The sequence below is a fragment of the Protopterus annectens genome, chromosome 10.part0, assembly GCF_019279795.1.
Source record: "Protopterus annectens isolate FY-2018-M chromosome 10.part0, PAN1.0, whole genome shotgun sequence".
NCBI lineage: Eukaryota > Metazoa > Chordata > Ceratodontiformes > Protopteridae > Protopterus > Protopterus annectens.
In genome coordinates, this window is record NC_056744.1 from 1038541075 (window position 1) to 1038562770 (window position 21696).

At 40.2% G+C, this 21696-nt stretch overlaps 1 protein-coding gene across 1 annotated transcript in view; it reads right to left on the reverse strand.

Annotated features, from left to right (window-relative positions):
• FPGT (fucose-1-phosphate guanylyltransferase) overlaps window positions 1-21696 on the reverse strand; it is a 279232-nt gene that overhangs the window by 195717 nt on the left and 61819 nt on the right. The window contains exon 3 of the mRNA XM_044086835.1: window positions 5634-5646. Within this exon, the coding sequence (XP_043942770.1) occupies window positions 5634-5646 (13 nt within the window). The remainder of the gene's footprint in view (window positions 1-5633; window positions 5647-21696) is intronic.

Below are 21696 nucleotides of genomic sequence, written 5' to 3' on the forward strand. Positions count from 1 at the left end.
GTTGTTAGAAAATCCTTCTATGTGGCCCACCTAATCACAAAGGGGTTTGCATCCAGATCAAAAGAGGTCATTGTGCCCCTCTACGCATCACTCATCAGACCCATCATAGAGTACAACGCCCCATTTGTACCTTACAAGACACCTGCAACAGCTGGAAAGACCACAGAAGTACCTCACCAAGAGGATCACTGGCCTCAAACAGATGCCCTATGCAACTCGACTGAAGAAACTCCAGCTGTACTTGGTTGCATACCTCCTACTCAGAGGTGATCTCTGCCTGACATACAAGGCCATGTCCAACCCAGAATTGATGGACATGCTCCTCCTAAAGAAACCATATCCCCTCGAACCACACTCTCTAGGGATCTAAACCTCACCACAACAATAAATAGGACGTGCTGGAGGATAGATTCCTGTCCCAGAGACTTCCCATGCTCTGGAACAAGATTCCAATCTACATTAGGCAGAGCTCCTCACTAACACTCTTCAACAGAAACCTTGATGAGTGGATGGGGAACAGAAAGTTTACCTTGGGGATCACTTCATTGGCTCTGCTAGACAGAGGCACAGGGATTTAATCTAAGGGGGCAGCGAAAGCCAACACATTCCCGCTAGGCTTATAAATGCCTTTGGGCAGATAGCCTAATACCTACCTGTGAACCTATAACCCTGAGAAACAAAATGCAGACAGCAAAATTAAATAAAGCAAATAAAAAATTCAGTACAGTTTTAACTATCACTGAAACAGATCAAGTGCAAAAAAGTATACTTATATTTCAGCTTGGTATGGCTACAGAATCAACCAAAACCAGCTAATCATCTCTGCAACTGAGCTTACCTTAATAAAATACAAGAAAAACATCCCTAAACACTTACAGATTCATAGATTGTTATTAGGCGAACAACCCAGGGGACCTTTCTAAGCCTAACCAAGTTTTTCCAAAATAATAATGACATCCTGTGTCAAAATAGGACACCGAGGGCTATGCATTTATAGGCTACCTCTGTTCATAAGGGATACGAGTGCCAGGCCTGGTGTAAATTTCCAATTCCCATGCCACTTGACTAGCTTGTGCTTAAACTGGGTAACAGATGAACTCAGCTCCACATGGATGGGAAGCCTGTTCCACAGGAGAGGCAATCTCTGGGACACATCTGTCTCGTTAACATATCCTATTAAAGACATAGACAAAATTCAGGTCCCAAGACATTGTATTTCTGGTACCGTTTGACTTAAAAATATGCAGGAGATTCATAAGTGTGAGGTTTGTGAATGCCTTGTAAGCCAACTTCAAATTACCCCCCCGCAATCTATAGGAGACTTGAGTACAGGGAAAAAGCTTTAAAGTGATCTGTGTAAGGTAGGTTTGTTAAGGCTTGTATTCTTTTCGCAAGGAACCTTTGAGGTTGCTCTAGCTGCTTCAAATGCCTGGTCAGGTACATACTGAAGGGAGTATTACACACTTTGACTAGTCTGATAAGTGTTGAGCACAGTGGGATAGGACCTCTTTGGACCTAAATTCCATGCCCTTATTTATAAGTTGCACAACATAAAAGGATTTCCCACCATTGTGGCCACGTGATGGTTGAATGTAAGGCTAGTGTCTACGTGCATACCCAGATCCCTGACCACTGGGTTGACTCTTACGGGCATAATCTCAACATGGTAATCATAGCTTCACAAAGGGTACAATTATGCATTTTTACCACTGAGTTTAAGACCATGGCTTTGGCACCATTTGTTAGTCAGAGATAGGGCTTCTTGAAGTATGCTAGTGTCTGCAGGGGAGTTGATGATAACCCCCAGAGTGTAATCATTTGCAAATGTAGTTAGCCATAAACCTCCAGCATTTGCTTCCATTTCAGTGAAATAGATGACAAAAAGTAACAGGCCCAGTATCAAGCCCTGGGGGACTCCACTAGTGACTGGTCCCTTGCTGGAGGTGGCCTCACCTCTTTTTGACCTCCTAGGTCCTATCAGTGAGACAGTTGGCTATCGAATGGGTAATAAAAGGTTTTATACCTAATTTTGTGAGCTCTTCTATAATGCTTAAGTGGGGAAAAATTACGCTTGTTTTGAAGATGTCAAAGCTGCAATGCAGGCAACAAGATCTGGAGTATCTCCTTACAGCAGAGTATTATAGGATAGAGGTTGGGAGAGTTGACATAATGGTTAGTATGTTTACCTCACATACACAAGGTACAGGGTTTGATTCTCATACTTAAAAGAAATTGGCTAGATTTAACATGACCTACCAAGGCAGCTAGACTAGATCAGACTGGGTCTGTGCAGGAGAAAAATACTAAAAAATGTTTGTTTTAGGAAGCAAGGCTAGGCTTAAAAAGGCCCTTGTGGTCATTAGCCTAGTAAACACCTATGAACCTAAGAGGAGGAGCTCAAGTTTGTTAGGAGACTACTTGTCGAAAAGAAATCACCAAAAGTGACCAGGATTAAATCAAATGTTCATTTTGGTTGCAGTCAACTTTAGAAATAAAAAAAATAAATAAATAAACGGAATGGAATGTGGCAAGATTCTGTGTAAAATGTTATGGGTCACAGCATAATTTATACAGAAAAAAAACAAAATGGCATGGATTAAGGTGTGATGATGCGAGGTACTGCCAGCTATGCCAGGAGAAGTAGGGTAGTGGATGTGTAACATATGCCAGTACAGCTAGATTGAATTTTGTAAAGAATGTCATTTGTATGTCAAATTGATTTGTACAGATGCTGAAAATTTACTTGTAAAGCTGCTTGTGTTAAAAATGTACCAACAGTGTGCCCTGATGGACAGAAAAAATGAATATACATGTATTACTGTAACTGTCTAAATGTATATGTTTTAACAGAGGAGAATGGAAGAGAAGAGGTTAATCTCAATCCACCTAACTTTGAAAATGTTTTGAAATTAAATTACCTAGCTTAGGCCATAAAGATTGTATCTTACAGTTCTCAATGGAGCCAGACAAAACATCTCTACTAGGAAGCTTTCTGCATTGTCTTTGGGGTGAACTAATTGCTACTATGGAAGGGTGGATGTTTGAAATTGTTTTATGACTTCCAAGAGCTGCAACAGATCTTAGCAAGGCTCTGTGTGTTTGTGTATTATTGACACATATGTGCTAAATCCAGACAGCTTCTAGCCAAGGGAGGTAGCATGAGAACTACAACTCAGATGACCAGAAGCATGTGATGTCATGTCATTCTCTAATCCATCACTAAAAATTATATTTTAATACTAGGTGAGACTGAAGTCTCATTGCAGTCTGCTTTTGGAACCTGAAAGAGAAGGACCCCTTTCCTACTTCAACTTGCCTTGCTCTAGTAAGTGACCAGGGAATACTAATTATTTAGATCAGTCAGGAAAATACAGTGAGATTAGTTAAGTACTGTTTTTCTGTATCTGTGTGAATATATTTGTCTGTTATTTTAATATTTCCTGTGAATGAAACTCTGGTGTTTATGTAAATAGATATTTAGTATTTTCATGTTCTTTTATTATGTATTATTAAATACATTTAAACTTTTCATTGTGGCTGGTCCTTTAGAGAATATTTTAAGTTTTGAGAGCACTTGTATTTATTCAGTGACAATGTGGCCACTCCTGAAAGCCTTGCTGTTTGGTCAGCATTACCATTTGTATTAACATTAATTTCACTCAGTATAATTAGGTACCCTTGCAAGAGCCTTACAGTAGCTGGCTTTGGCGTGTCTGGTGGTGGTGTAACTACCTTATAGTCTGGGCAGGAGGGCATAGCTAGTAAATCTGTGCCAGCCTTTCCCAGGTGTGTGTGTGTGTGTGTGTGTGTGTGTGTGTGTGTGTGTGTGTGTGTGTGTGCGCGTCAGCTGCTTGGAGCAGGGGCATGGAGCACTGGTTTCACGGGCAGAGTGATGGAGAACTTGGTTTGGACACTTGTCTGAGGTCTCAACTCTATAGCTGTGCCAGTGGGGAATCTTACTGGGGACCTGCAGGGAGACAGACAGAGAAATCCAGACCTCGGACTGTGTGTGTTCCGTGTGTGCTTTTAAGGGAAATTGTGCTTGATGTAGAGCGCTGCATCTGAAATACTGGGTGTATCCATTTTTGTTCCAAGTGAACGTCCCTCTCTAGTGTCAGTGGTGAGGATTTAGGCTCCTTGATTACTGCAGCTGAGTGCAGAAGTCACATAAGGCAAGACCATGTATAACATAAAATGGGCCACAGCATAATACAGTATTGGAATCCTGGTTACTGCTAAGGAAATATTAGTATTTGCTGGGTGACTGACAAAGCAGGTCATAGTTATATCTACCGAAACACATACTATTGCTGCAGTGATAAGAATATAGGAAAGTTTTAGTTGCTAAGGTGATAATTTAATAATGTCAACTAGCCCTCTTCTACAGCAAGAAACAGGCCTGTTATATTCTTTTCATTTCTGTATGTATCTTCCAGTGGGTATAATTCTTGGACTATGAAGAATTTGTTAGAAAGCAACTCTGCAACATTTAGTGAACTATGTGCAAACTGCAAATACTAATTACTGTGTTAGCATTGTTTAATATTCAATATTTATTTACTTTGTTTACCCTTTGTTAACCAGGTTAGTCCTACTAGGCTAACAGACTCTTTTCAGTAGAACTAACCTGGTTAACAAAGGGGTGACATTTGTACTACTGGTGGGAAATGTTGCCTAGGATATTTTACATCCCCAAGAGCTACCAACCAACTCAAGCAGACGGGATCCTGGTTTAACATCTCATCCAAAGGACAACACTCTCAGGAGTGTAGTACCCCCCTTATGCTGTACTGCAGTATCAGAAACAGATATACCGGGACTGGGTCTAGAACCCACAACTTTCTGCACCAATGGTGAGTACGCTTCCTGTTGTGTTACTAACACTGCAGAATAATAAATGAGTAACTACATGTACAGATGTGGCTCCCTATCAGAGGTAAGAGCCCCTACAATGTTAATGATTCAAATGTGGTAACAATAAAACTGCCACTTTGGAAAAAAAAAAAAAAAGAAAACAGAAAAAAAAAGAACAGTAAATTCTCATTGTCACTGTTACACTTTTAAAGCATTTCTGCATAAGGAATTTTGCTGCCCTACATCTCTTGAAGTAAGCCCCCCCATACCCTTGACATGGAAAAGCTTTGCTTCACACACCCACTTTTTATACATATATTTATTCTAAGACTGTTGCTCCTTGAAATATGGGGAATACTCCCACGATACTGCAATCCCAGAATTATTATATATTCCCCTAATCCACATAAATTTTTGCTCTGCAAAGGATCACAATTATTAGTCCCCCGAGTTTCAACAGGCATCCATACTAGAATATAGTAACAGTGGTAGCAAATGCATTATGGCAACACTGCAGGAACTTTTTCCTACTTTTTTTTTTATTTTTCTTCCCAAGGGCAAAACTATTTTTTTTACCAATGGCCCTGGTCATTGTTGAGAAGGGTCCATTTAATGAACAAATTAAATAGGATGCGTCCCTGAGAATCACATTCATATTTGCATTCACACTTTGTGAAAGAGATTTTAATAATATATGTGCCCTATTATCTGGAATCAGAAAATTTAATCACAAAAGATAGACTTAAAAACTTAGCAATAGAAAAGGGAAAGTAACTTACTGAGCTTCCAGGACTGTGAAAGGAATAAGAAGTAGGAAATCTTAGCAAAACATGTGAGATGTGAAGTTACAACCAGATAATGCCTGCATCAGAGGCAGTACAGATCTTGATCCTGGAAAAATGTATGTGATGGATTAGACTGGCGTGATCTTCAGTGACAGTACACACATTATATTGGCCACAATGTGATCCTAATGGAGAGGTAAGTCAGAAAGCATAAGAGAGTAGCATTGCTGGAACTGAATTCATCCTCAAGTCTTTTCACAAAATCTCACCAAGGCAACAGTGATATGTAGGCTGTATTTTAAATAGCATATATCATGGACAGAAGTAGGATAAAAAATAAAAAAGATAGCCGGGTGCACAAGACCCAGGGAAGAAAATGCCAAATCCTGGTAGGTGCACTGGTGCCAGGATGGGAAAACATGACAGTGCAGAATCCTTAAGACACAGAAACATTCCTACAATGGGGTTAGGCAGGGCCCATGGGGAGGATGCCTCCCCACTGTAGAAGGAATTAGCAGTTCACAAAAATCACAAAAATTGAAAGGCCACAAAAGAGCCATAAAGAGGACAGAGTGGACTAATGAGGATAGGAAAGGAATTGTGTATTGTTAATAATATGCAAGAAGCCCAGAATTTACAGACAGAAGATATACAAAAAGGTCAAGAGAGAAATTAGAGTAAAGAAAAAATACTTCCACAAGAAAAACTGTCAGACGCTTCAAATAAAAATGTGTATTCATTAACACAACATATTTATGAAAAGCATTATATAGACCAAGAAACCTTGATCCATTTGGAAAAAAGAAGCATCAGGGGAAGTGTAAAAATATAAAGAACAAAATCTAGAGACTTTTGAAAGGTAAAAAAAGAAATATGGACATGGGAAAGAAAGAAAGATCTGATATGGTGCAATATTTATGCAAATGAGAAACCTAAATTTATCAACACAAAAAAGGCAGCTTCAAAGATATTCAAAGAGAAATACAGGCAAAGGCATCCAGATATAAAAAATTTCACAATAAAAAATAAGATCACAAAGAGAAAACATAGAACAGAAGATTAGTAAAGTAGAAGTTAAAAAAAAACATAGAAGTTGAAGTTATGAAATACTTGCAAAGTGAAAGATTTAATGTAGAAAGTCTAACACAGGTTATATCACAGCATGATGGAATGAGTCTCCAACGTAAGAAGAAACAGGAGGGTCAGGAGACATCTGAAGAAGAAATATGGACATGGGAAAGAAAAGAGATTTAATACAGTGTAATATTTGTGCAAAGGAGAAAGCAAAAATAAACTAAACAAGAACAGCATCACCAAAGATATCTGAAGAGAAATACAGGCAAAGGTATCCAGACATGGAAAATTTTACAATACAAAAAATAAGAAAACAAAGAAGAATCATAGAAAAGAGGACTAGTAATGGAAAAATATAAACTGAGGTTAGGGAATACCTTTGAAGTGAAGGATTTAGTGTACAAAATCTAACTCAGAAAACACCACAGCCAGGTAGAGCAATGAATCCCAAAATTAAGGAGAAACCAGCTGAGCGAGAAACATCTGATCAGTTGCCATATGAAGATACTTTGGAGCCTTCCACAGGAAACCAGTACAGATGTTCAGTTGGAGTTGCACAGTAAGGGGAGAAACTGGAAACTGTGGTAACTCTAATGCAGTCAATGTTGTGGAGTGAGGCCAGTGAGGTATCACATGGAAGAGCAAAGGAAGACACAGGATGAAAATGAAGACAATGTGGCACAGGAACATGCTCTGGAACTTTCTATAGAATACAACAGGAAAGCGAGAACAAAGAATATGCCTTCAACTTAGACGAAAATGACCTAAGAGAAGAGTTGCTTGATTTAATACAGATGGACAGACATATTAAGATCAATGAAAGAAATAGACTACAGAAAGTCAATACAACCCAATAAGCTAGAAGCTTAATAAAATCAATGAACACAGTAGTTAGGACTGTCTATACAGATTCATGTGATATAACACAAGTAAACAGGATATATTACTGTGCAGGTAAATTAATAACAGATAAAGTCTTATCACAAAAACACAGGGTAGTAAGGGAAAGGAAGGGAAGAAATCGAATGCCATCAAATAGAGAAAACTATAAAGCAATTAAGGCAAGAATTACTACTGTTAGAAGAATATTGAAGAGAGAACAGATCAACAAAAATACTCAGAAAGACAGACATGATAAAAGCAATGTGCAGTTTCAGAACAGATCAGGATCTATTGTGCACTGTCGCAAATAATAAACTAAAAATATAGGCACATGCAGAAAAACTTACAAGATAGGCAGATAATATAAATAAAATTAAATAATAAGCAATTTATTGATGGCCCAAAAAAGTTTTTATAGAGAACTGGGAAACAAGGCGAAAGGAATTGAAATACCACTAAAAACAGAAGAAATAGATACATTTTGGAGAAATATCTATGAAGATCCTGCGGAACAAGTAAAAGAAAGAATAAGAAGTTCAAATGTACAGGATATGAAATTGGACGAAGTAACAGCCAGAGATATTGAAACAAAGTTAAGAAAAGCTCCTAACTGGAAAACCCCAGACCCAGATGCAGTACCTAACTTCTGGTTAAAAGTAGAAGTAAAAGAAAGAATACGAAATTCAAATGTACAGGACATGAAATGGGATGTAGAAATGGCAGGACATATTTGAACAAAGTTAAGAAAAGCTCCCAATTGGAAACCAAAGGCTCAGATGCAGTACCTAACTTCTGGCTAAAAGTATTAACATCTTTACATGAAGATTTAGCCATGATGAACCAATTGTATGTGCACCCCAAACAGACACCAGCCTGGATAACAACAGGAAAACCAATACTCCTACTTAAGAGCGAATGTGCAAGCTATCATATAAATTATAGACCTATAATGTGCCTTCCAACGACATATAAATTATACACTGGAATTGATGCCAACAGAGTTTATGGTTTCTATCCCTTCATTCTACCTTCTTCTTTCACCCTACATTTGTCACTATCTTCTCAGCCTACTCCCCCCACCTTTTCTGTCTCTCTCACCTGGTATTTCAGTTCAAAACACTTACCTGATTTCTGGCTGTTTTTTTTTTTTTCTGAATTAATCTCCACTTTGCCTGGGCCAGTCTGCTCCATTCACCCTCGCTACGCTTGGGCTCACTCTGTTCCCCTACCCTATCTCCAGTCCCACCCACCCCCAGGCTCCTGACCTTTATACCTACCTAACCACTCACTCAAAACCTCACTCTCACTTCCACCTTTTTCACTTTATGTGACTTGCACCGTCATACACACATTGTACAATCTCTTCATTCTAAGACATCCAACACAACCTCCTTACACCAATCACACCCTACAAAAACACCAGACAGACAAAAACTCTTAATTACTCCTGCAAGGATACCTAACAACTATTCCCTTCAATGCACTATCATTCTATAAGAACAAAATATTGCCCCTAACCTTTATAATAATAAAAAGCCTCACTATTACAACACACTTAACCTCCTAGCATCATAATGACAGCACAAGCTTTCAAAATAAATCCCCAGCCTCTTCAACCCATATGCAAGAGAAACCAACCTTACTGCCAATATCACCCTCTATCTATAACATCTCAAACCTTGACCTTGCCACATTCAAAGTACCCCATCACCAATTAAACAACTGCATTTCTACATCCATAATAAAATACCTAAAAAATATCATCCCAAATCATACTTAGCAGAGATGTGCACCCAAATCCTGGCCCTAAATCCAATACAAATAACATCCTAAACTACTCCAGAAAATCCATTGACCTCCTTATAATCAACATAAACATAAGAAGCCTGCTGAACAAAATACCACAACTACATGCTACCCTGGCCCTCTACTCCCCTGACATAGTCCTTCTCACTGAAACCTGGCTAAAATCACTTAACAATGACAATGAATTTGCTCACCTGGTTACAATGTACTTAGACAAGACAGGACATCTTAAAGAGGTGGTGGCAAAGCTCTCTTCTTCAAAAATAACCTGACCATTGAAATGTTCCTCAATGACCAATCCAAATACAATAATGCAGAAACTATCCTCACCAAACTAAAAATTAATTCCATAACACACCTATACTTAATTGGTATGTACATACCCCCCCAGCAATAACATTAAAACTGTAGAATCCATTTTAGGTTCATAAGTTGGTACTAGGCTATCAGCCCTAGGGCCTATACAAGCCTAGCCACAACAATTCCCTGGCTATCTCTTCCCACACTATTCACTTCCCTGGACTCCTGCCTAGCAGGGGGACTGATGTGATCCCCAGGGGGAATTTCCTTTCTCCCATCCAATTGTCAAGGTTACTTTTGAAGAGGGCCAAGGAGGCACTCTGCTTGACATGTAAGGGCAGTCTATTCCAGAGTCTGGGAAGTCTCTGGGCCAGGAACCTATCCTACCAGCATGTTTTGTTTATTGTGATGATAAGGTTTAGATCCCTGGAGCATGTGGCTCTGAGGGATTGGGATTTCTTTAAATGTAGCATGACCAACAGCTCTGGGTTTGACATGGCCTTGTATGTTAAGCAGAGATCGCCTCTGAGTAGACGATATGCAACAGTGTATAGCTGGAGTTTTTTAAGGCGGTCAGCATAGGGAATCTGCTTTAGGCCTGTGAGTCTTTTAGTGAGGTATTTCTGCGGCCTTTCCAGTTGTTGCAGATGTCTTGAGAGGTACATACCAAATGGGGCGTTGTATTCTATAATGGGTCTAATGAGGGATGAGTACAGTGGGACAATGACCTCCTTTTTTCTGGATGAAAAGTCCTTAGTGATGTGGTGTGGCACATAGAAGGATTTCCTGACTGTTGTGGCGATGTGGTTATTGAAGGTGAGACCACTGTCCACCTGTGCCCCTAAGTCTCTTATCACACTTTCGGTGTTTAGTGTACTGCCACCTATGTGGTAATTCACAGGTGCATGTTTTTTCCCAAAGGAGATAACTATATATTTCTTGGCATTGAGCTTAAGCCCATGGCTCTGGCACCAAACATCTGTTTCTGTAAGGCCCTTTTGTAAAGTATCCAAATAATTTGGGGATTCAATAAAGGCTCCCAGTTTTCAGTCATCCGCGAACTTTGTTAGCCAGAGTCCCTTAGCGTTGGCCTGTACTTCACAGAAGTAGATGCCAAACAAGAGCGGTCCCAGGACTGAACCCTGAGGTACTCCACTTGTCACTTGTCTGGAGCTGGATTTGGAGTCAGCTACTTTTACAGTGTGGGTTCTGTCAGTAAGCCAGTTGACAACCCATTGAGTGACGCAGGGATTAATGCCCAGCTTAGTAAGTGTATGTATGATTCCAGAGTGGGGGATGGTGTCAAAGGCCTTGGTGAGGTCCAGATAGGCTGTGTGGACTGCCTTACCCTCATCCACGGCTCTGGAGACCGATTCGAAGAAGTCAATCAGGTTCAGGAGAAAAGATCGGCCATTCACGAACCCAAACTGGATGGGGTCCAGTGTTTGAAGGTTGCCAATATCTTTGTTTATAAGTTCCATGATAACATGTTCCATGGCCTTGCAGAACAGGCTCGTCAGACTGATGGAGCGGTAGTTCCCGGGATCCAAGGTGGATCCCTCCTTGTGGAGTGGGATAACTGTAGCTGTGCATCTCTCAGTAAGCACGAACCCTGAGGTGAGGGTATGATTAAACATGACACTTAGGTGAGGTGCCAGTTCATTTTGTAGTTCATGTAGTACACAGCCCGGGATGTCATCTGGTCCCATGGATGCTGCATTCTTAGCTTTGGAGAGTGCGTTTTTTACCTGTGTGGCCGTTATTACCAGAATTTGGCAATCTTCCGGTATTGAGATGGGCCATTTAGAGGGTGAGGGGGGGGTGAAGTTGGCACTGAATCGATCTGCCAGGATATTGGCAATATCCTTGGGATCAGTATATTCAATGCCATTCTGTTGTAGCTCAAAGAAAATCTGAGAATTGCCATTTAGATTCTTGACATAGTTGTAGAATGCTATGTGGCTGTCTTTGGAATCTTTGGCAATTTTATTTTCCTAACTAGCTTTGGAGGATTTTACGAGGGATCTCAGCTTCTTACTGAAGATGGTAAGAGAAGGGAATTTTTTTGCATTGTGGGATTTTCCTCTTTTCTGCAACAAGTTTCTTCCTTTTGGTGTAAAGTTTGTTTATGGCAGGGGACCACTAGATTGGCTTCCTTTTTTTAGAGGAGAGCATCTTGGTTCTATTTGGGACTGCATGATTCATGCATGAGTGGATGTGCTTGTACAGTACCTTAGTGTAGGACTCAGCAGTCGAACATTCAATTCCCGTCTGCATGGGTGTCATGAAGTTTGTCACTTCTGACTAGCTTGAAGATGGCTTTGGAGAATTTTTTTATGGAGGGTTCCTTACTGGGGAGTGGGGGTGTGATGTGGATGTTAAGGGTGATTAGCTTATGGTCTGACCTGACCAACAAGGGGGTGACCATAGGTGTGGAGCATCGATTTCTCATGTTGGTAATTACCAGGTTTAGGGATTAGTTGATCCAGGGCATTGGAATTTATGAATTCTAAGAACTGTTGGGCAAAGGTGTTGATACACGAGTAGTTTTCCCAGTTAATGGCAGGGTAGTTGAAATCACCCAGTATTAGGGTGTTTGGTTGTATCTTAATATTTTCCAGTATGTTTAGAAAGGAGTAGTGAGAATCTTGGGGCATGGTGGGGGATCTGTAGCAAGCTACAATTTGGATTGCAGTCTTACCTAGTGTTAGTTGCACCTGGAGAATTTCAGACGTATTGTGTTGGGCAACTAGCCTGGTGGTTTGAATATCCTTGGTGAATATGGCCACTCCTCCACCTTTAGAGTTTCGATCCTGGTCTGGTGGCCTTAAAGCATGGTAGGAGTTGTAGCCTGGTATTGCAGGGGTGCTCTCTGGAGCTTTGAACCAGGTTTCAGTTACTGCACAGATATCGTTGTTCTCCATTTTTAGGAGTTCCTTGAGAGTGTGCATTTTGAGGTTTAGACTTCTAGCATTGAGTAGCATTACCTTCAGATTTTGCATGCTTGTACCTGTTACGGTGGTGGTTTTGTCCTTTGAACTTTGCCTAAAAAAGGCACTATAGGGGTGGTACGAGCCTTAGCTAGTAACCTGAATCCCAGGGGCAACAGGTGCAGACCATCTCTGGCAAAGCATCGTGGTCTGTCGATCATGTTGTCCCAGGCAGACAGATACTGAATCCCCCTTTGAATGACACCAGAAGCTTAGCCAATTGTTGAAGTCAATCATTTTGTCCTTATATTGTGGTATCATTCTGGGCGAAGGCAGGATGCTACTCAGGGCTACGGTCATACCTGCCTGGGCCACATGATCTGAAAGTTCTTCCATGTCTCTTTTCATGTAGCCCAGGGAGGTACGTCTCAAGTCATTCACTCCAACATGGACAATTACAGAGTCATATTTGTACTTGTTGTGGAGTGACTTGAGTGCATGCGTTATGTGGTGGATCCTGGCACCCAACAGGCAGCTGACTGTAATTTTCTCCTTGTTCAGCCTGGTGAGTGGGACATCAGTGTGCCTGACTATAGAGTCACCTATGACTAAAGTGTTAGGTACGTTGTCTTACCTTAGGGGATGTTGCTGGCTGGCACACCGGTGTTGTGAGCTATGTGACACTTTGGTTGTGACTGGTGTTTGTTTGTGTTTCAGCTTCGGAGGTCCTTGTTGCTTGGGCAGGTTACAGTTAAGGGCCTCCACATATGTGGATTTAGTGTTGCTATCAGTGGGTGTTGGTGGTTTGGCTATGTAAGTGCATCTCTCACAGGTTGTAGTGTTGGGTGGTAGGAGGAGAGGGTTGTCTGTGTACATGAGGCAATTGCTGCATTGCCCCAGTATGCCCAGATTCACCAGGTGGACAGGAGAAATCACCGGAAGCTGACCCTTGGACATGCCTGGTTTGGTGCTTTTTTTTTGAAAAGTACAGGAGCTGTTTTCCCTTCCCTTAGCAAGGTACTTTGCAATTATAGGCTGTTTAGTGCCTATGATTAATTTCTTCTTATTAATGAGAGTTGAGTGCTTGTATCAATTTAAGGCTTCCTAGTGATTTCCAGCAGGTATTAGAGTAAGTGCTAGTCACAGGGATGCTTAAAGGTAAGATGAAAAAAAAAATGTTTATCCTAAACACTGCAGTGTGCACTAGAGAAGTTAGATGTGAAAGTAGGTAACTTAAGTTTTACCTGTCTAAAAAATTAAGTTTTAGTGGAGAGTCACTATTTTTAAAACAGCAAGATAGATTGAAAGGGGGTGATCACTTTTGTATTCTGGTACTATGGAATACAGTAGGATGGCCAATAAATTTAAATAGTTGAAGGACAGTGATTTCACAAAATGATAATTTTGTGCTTACTCACACAAGCCAGTGAAAGCAGAGAGGAAATGAGATATATGGTCAAATTAACATAAGAGGAGGGAACTAGAAAGACAGTGGTATTTAAGAACAGAATAGTAACAGGGTAGGTGGGAAGAAATTCCTGCCTGACTCACAAGAGACAGAGCTGTGGTCTCTTTTGAAGTTTTAATATGCAGTTAAAAGCAGAATACAAGTGAAACACATGGTAAAGAAAACAAATCACAGTATTCAAAATATAAAAAGCAATAAACTAATAAAAAATACAACAAATAAAAAGCAAACTAACCTTTCCTTCAGTGCAAAGTTTAGCAGAGACTGGGTAAGCCTTTCTAATAAATCTCTGAAATGTTTTATTTTACCCATTAAATAGAAGGTTTAGTTCAAAGCTCCACCCCCTTTTAGACTGGGCATCCCAAAAGCTTCCCCAAGAAACAATCATACTAGGTGATGTCAATATCGACTGGTCCTCCTGTGACTCACTCCACCCCACTAACCATGTTAATCTACATGGCTTCACTCAATTAATCAATACCACAACATGAGTAGATAAATCATCAAAAAAGGAGTCCATCCTAGAATGGATCCTCACCAACAGACCACATCAATTCTACCTTTCAGGCTCCCTCCCAGACATCTTCAGCAATCAGCTACCCACCTATGTAATTAGACACCAAGTAAATCCATTAAAATCTTCCAACCTCCAACAAATTCAATATACAAAGAATTTCAAAACCCAAGAGTTCATATCAGAGGTCTGCAACTGGAGACCTCTATCATTTCTCCCCTGGATAGTGCTGTAGACCACTTTAATAATACTTTCCTTAACATTCTAAACACCTAGCTCCTATCAGAACTGTTAGGACTAAATGCCCCCTGGATGACCAGAGACACCCATCTACTTCTAAAACAAAGAGACAAAGCCTGGGACTCATGCCGTCAAAATAAAATTCAAAGTAGTAGACAGACATACCAGGAGCTAAGAAATAAAGCCAAAAAACAAATTAGGGCTGCAAAAGGAACCACTATATAGAAATCCAATCCAAATACAAGACTAATCCACAAAAATTCTGGGCCGCCATTTATAAAATCTTACAACTAAGTAAAACCAGTACTCCACCCCTAATATCAACAAACCCTAAAGAGCTCATCAACTCTCTCTACTCTTCCCTCATTAGGCCAATCATAGAGTATAATGTTCCATTTGGCATGTACCTCACTAGACACATGCAACAGCTGGAAAGGCCACAAAAGTACCTCACGAAGAGGATCTTAGGTCTTAAACACATGTTCTACACGGACAGACTCAAAAAACACCAGCTATTCTCTGTCTCATATCGTCTACTAAGAGTTGATCTCGGCTTGACTTACAAAGCAGTGTCTGACCCAGCTCTGTTAGAAATGCTACATCTAAAGAAATCCCAATCCCTCCGCACCACACACTCCAGAGACCTCAACCTCATTACAACAATCAACAGAACATGCTGGAGGGACAGGTTCATAACCCAGGGACTGCCCATGTTCTGGAATAGACTCCCCATACATGTCAAGCAGAGCACCTCACTGGCCCTCTTCAAGAGACATCTTGGTGAGTGGATGGGAAACAAAAAGTTCACCCTGGGGATCACTCCAGTGAATCTACTTGATAGAGGCACTGGGAACTAATGTTGGGAGGCATGATGCCAGGACCCTTCCATGGGCTAGGCTTGTAAAGGCTCTCGGGTCATTAGCCTAGTACACACCTATGAACCTATGAATAATATTGCCACCCAACTTCACCAAATCCATCCTTGCCCTCACCAATAATAATTTTCCCACTTCATATCCAAACCTATCTACAGTACCTGTAAACCAAAACCACTTCTCCTTACAAACTTTCCCAACTAGCACTATATATAAATATCTGAAAAGACTTAAACCCACAACCCTGCCTGCTGATAAGTTACCTGCAGAATACCTAAAAATTGCAGCCAAAGCCATCTCCTACCCAGTATCTATACTTATTAAATCACTGCTTATCAGAACAAGTTTTTTCTTTGTGGAAAATTTCATATATTATACCACTCCACAAAGGAGGCGACTCTGTGAATTTATCAAACTACCATCCAATTACCATTCTATCCCCCTTATCTAAAATCCTTGAAAATTTTATACACTCCCAAATAATGCACTCCTCATTAATAATCTCCTAATTCATACCCAACATGGATTCCGCTTCAATCACAATACTAACACAGCCCTAACTAGCTTTACCAACACAGTAAATCAACAATGAAATAATGGTAGCCCGGTATCCACAGTATTTCTAGATCTCCCCAAAGCCTCTGACACTGTCTCCCATCCCAAGTTTCTACATGCTCTCTCCAATCTTAATCTAGGCCATTCCACTCTAACCTGGTTTCAAGACTATCTATTCAACTGCCAACAATCAGTAAAATGGTTAAATACCTTTTCTCCCCTCCTACCTGTCACCCCGGGGGTCCCCACAAGGATCCATCCTTGGACCTCTTCTTTTCAACATATTCAGCAATCAACTCCACAAAGCTACCAGACATGCCGCTCTAGTCCAGTATGCGTATGACTCCACTTTAATCTGCTACATCCCAACACTCCCTCAACTCCAGGAATTAACACAAGAATCCTTTACTGCTGTTGAAACCTGGTTAGCCAAATCTCAACTAATATTTAATCCCCCGATAAACACAGCTAATGATATTCCATCCCACTACAGCCTTAGACCCCTACCCCCTTTCACAATATACTCTATATATTCTATACAGATGCAAAAAACAACAACAGTAAAGCTACCATCGCAAAAACACACCTATTATCCTCTCTTCTCTATGCCTCCCCCATACTCATCAACTAAACAAAGCAGATTTAAACAAACTAAACACTTGCTACAATAAAATAGCTAAGTTTGCTACTGATTCACCCATCAGGACACATCACTGTCCAGCAATCAAGTAGTTGCCCTGGCTAGAATTACCCAACCTACTCACATATAACCAGCTTACTATAGCCCACCAAATTCTGTATTATCCTGACAGAGTACCTGCACTTCTAGGCCTCCTTAATATCTATTCTAACAGACACATTTTAAGATCCATCAACAAAGCCCTGGCTGACATAGCTAAAAGCAACAATAACTCTGGGGAGTCCCTATATTCCACTTTGGTTACAATGATATGGAATTCCATCACCATAGATATAAGGTCCACAAAAAACAAAAATACTTCCAGAAAACTCCTCCAGTCCCATTTAAACAGTTCTTGGTTATAGGTTCATAGGTTCATACTAGGCTATCTGCCCTAGGGCATTTATAAGCCTAGCCAGAGTGTGTTTGGCTTTCGCCACCCATTTTAAATTAATTTTGCTATGCCTTTTTTGAGGTTAGTATACTGTGCCTCTGTCTAACAGTGACACAGAAGTGATAGCCAGGGTAAATCTATGATCTCCCATCCACTCATCAAGATTCCTCTTGAAGAGAGTCAATGTGGGACTCTGCCTAACCTGGACTGGGATTTTATTCCAGAGTGAAGGGAGCCTCTGGGTTATGAATCTGTCCCTCCAGCATGTCCTATTTATTTCAGTGCTGAGGTTCAAGTCTCTCGAGCGTGTAGCTCGATGGGATTTGGATTTTCTGAGGTGCAGCATGTCCATTAATTCTGGGTTGGGCATGGCTTTATACGTCAGGCACAGATCGCCTCAGAGAAGGCGGTATGCCACTGAGTAGAGCTGGAGTTTCTTTAACCGGGCATCATATGGCATCTGTTTGAGCCCTTTGATGATCTTGGTGAGGTACTTTTGGGGTCTTTCCAGTTGCTGCAGGTGTCTGGTAAGGTAATTCCCAAAAGGGGCATTGTACTCAATTGTGGGCCTGATGAGGGATGAGTAAAGAGGCTATGTAACTGTTCCAACCCTGGGTAGACTCACTTAACAGTTCAATACTGAATTTGAATCCTCTAAGAAAACTTTCAACAACTACTACCTGTTTCTTACCCATACATGTGTGATTACTGCAATAATCATTGAATGTAACCTCACAACTGTATAATTGTTCCAACAACCATATTGTTTTTGGTAACACAATGTGTATTTACTTTATACTCCCTGCTTTATCTACCTTCCTGTATCTGTACTGTACTCTAATTTGTGAATTGTATTTACTGTACGAATGTCTGTGGAGCTGTGTGAATTGTATTTTCTGTACTAATCTCTGGGGAGCCTTTCTCCCTGGGCCTCTGCTGAAAATGAGATTCACACCCAGTCAGACACTCCAAGTAAATAAAGGTAAAATAAATAGCACAAATAAATAAATAAATAGATTTATAGTCATTTAGAAACTCAATCATGGCAATAGATCAAAAGGGTAATACAAGAACAAAGGATCATTTGTTGTTAAATGAAGTCATAATGGAGAACTGTAAAAAGGGGAAAAATCTAAGTATGGCATGGATAAACTACAGAAAAGCATTTGACAGTATCCCACATTCATGGATAAAACAGTACTTAAAAATGTACAAGATACATCCTACACTGATTGATTACGTTACAGCGACCATGAAACTGGGGCAAACCACTCTGCAGTTAAGCCATGATAAAGGACTAATTATTAATCCAGGGATAAAAATAAAAAGGGGGATATTCCAAGGTGACTCTCTATCACCACTGCTATTTTGTTTTGTCCTTAATCCATCAAGTTGTCTATTTAACAGATTAGGTTATGGCTACAATTTGGCTCACAGAAATCAACAAAGTGTGAAGACTTCTAATCTTCCTTTTGTAGATGATTTAAAACTGTACAGTTCATCAAATGAAGAACTAAAAGAACAACTGCAAGTGGTCAAAACTTTTCCAGATGATATAAGAATGCCATTTGGTCTTGATAAATGTGTAAAAGGCACCTTTAAAGCAAGAAAGCTGCAGCACCAGGAAAACGGTTTGGGTTAAGAATGTGATATAAAAGAACCTGAGCATGAGGGACTGTATAAACATTTGGGAACTCATGAAGGATCAACAATAAAACATGAACAAATGCAAATAAAACTTTGTAAAGAATATTTTAGAAGACTTAAATTAATACTGAAAACAACACTGACATCTAGGAATAAATTCCAAGCTATAAATCAATTTGCTCATCTTGTCCTAACTTACAGTTTTGGAGTGATTGACTGGCCCCAAAAGGTGTTGGATAGGGTAGACAGGAAAACAAGAAGGATGCTTCACGCGCAAATGATTTATAAAAATCAGTGCATACCAAGATTATATATTACCTGTTCTGAAGAAGGTATGGGACTCCTCGAAATTGACTACATGTATAGAGCTGCAACTGTGGGAATGCATACGTACCTCTGACCTCACAAGACCCAAACGTAGTGAAAGTTTTGAAACATGAGGATAATAAGTCTAGGATGACTTCCCTGCTTAGTTTAGCTGAAACATAACGCCATCAAGCAGGAATGGGAATCAAAGCAGGAGATAAAAATCAGGCAGCAAATGAATGTTCCAAAAAGCGAAGAGCATTTCTAGCCAACATCAAATTTTGAAACTATACTAATTTCATGAACTATAATCATACTTTGGCTTGGGAATGGGATCCATTCCTGTCAAGGTATTATGAGACCCAAAAACACTTGAAGAAATTAAAAAAGAGGAAAAGCCACTAATAACACTAACCACTGCAGTGAAACAGCTTTGTACAGTCAGAAAGATGATTACAGAAAAACTAATGTGGCATCTCCTGCAGTTTCTGTGGCTGCTGTTTTATCAGGGTGGTGACAAAACAGTAGCAGGTTTTAAGATGAGGAACAACTGCAGCCATTCACGTGCACATGATCTAAAGATGCAGGAATCAGCTAATTTCAACCAAGGCTAAATAGCACTGGCATCCAGTTCAGGAGCCACTTACCTTACTTGGCAAGGTTTGTGGGGGAGCCACATTACCATGTCCAACATGCATCTGAACAATCAAAGTAGTTTGTTGTGGGACATGCAGAGTGCAGACCAAAATTCTTTGGTAGGCCACTGCTGCACCATAGCAAGACAGGATGTGCTATGTGGTTTAGAATGGTAGTGGTGGTGAACTCAACTATGCAGACACGCATACACACTTGGTGATGGCAGCCATGGATCTATGGTCAGGGCATGTATAATGGTGCTTTTGCACTTGGCCATGAATATCATGCTGCTGAGTAAAAACAAAAAAACATCAGACACATGGTGCTTTTGCACTTGGCCATGAATATCATGCTGCTGAGTAAAAACAAAAAAAATCAGACACATTCCTACAGACAGCACAGTACTAAAACTGTCCAGAGTCTTGGTTATGATGCCAGAAAGTAGCACGATCAGGAAAAGGACATAGGAACGATGAATGGTTTTAAGTACATTTACCATTACTTCCATTAGAGTGCATTTATTTCCATGAAATGACAGCCTTGATTACCTGATGTGGTAGTGGGTTGATCCAGACCTAGACCAAAGGGATGGCATTTGCAAACACTAGTGTGTGTGTTATCCCTCAGGATAGGTTAGGGAGTTCTGTTGCTGGATGTTACATACCATGACATAGGCATCCTCTGAGGTAATTCCAAGATGTAGTACCATGGGATGCTTGTAATGCCTCCAACATGGGCATATTTTTCTCAAAATATCACTGAAGAATCATCTCCGGCTGAGGGCAAAAAAAAAAAAAAAAAAACACTGTGTACATCATCAGTCAGGTGTCTGTAACAAATGTCTGAGTACAACACAAATGCTGATGTACAGTGGGTCATTGCTTTGGGTCACCTATCCTCAGAAGGACAGTAGCACATGCTGGAATAAATTGATGACCACACTGTATACTGCCCTGCTAGCATATTTTATTTATTTATTAATTAGCCTTTGATTATCAGGAAAATCTGACTGGGTAAAGCCTACTTTCAGTGGAGGCCTGTGGAGAAAAGGTCCACATTACGTACTTTTTCACAGACAATTGGCATGAATGAAATATTATAAATGAATGAAATTTTGTTGATATCATTAGGCCAGTCATTGAATATAATGTCCCCTTTGGGTCCAGACACATTCAACAGCTGGAACACCCACAGAGATACCTTACTAAAAGGCTACATGGCCTAAAGAACATGTCTTACATGGATCGACTTAAAGCCCTGTCATTATGCTCAGTTTCCTACAGAGTACTAACAGATGACCTATGTCCATCATACAAGGTATCCTCTGATCCATTGCTGATGAATGTATTACACATCAACAAGTCAAATGGCATCATAAATGCTCGGCCTAGGAAGCTAACCCTCTTCTCCAGCATTAACAGAACGGTTTGGAGGGACAGATACATTTTGCAGATGATACCACTGCTACTGAACAGACTCCAAATCCACATAAAACAAAGTTCATCCCTGCCTATTCTCAAGCACAACTCAGATCTATTGATGAAAAACATAAAATTTATCCCAGGACTGCCTCCTGTACTACTAATGGACAGATGCAGCTCCTAAATGCTTTATCCCATGCATGGGTCCCCTCAAATTATCTATGGTATGATCGTACTTATTCTCATTTCAGGTAATAATATGTAATTATTGACCATGGGATAGGTAAGGCCAATCTATAATCAAATGGGATAAGTTATTTTCTGCAAAAA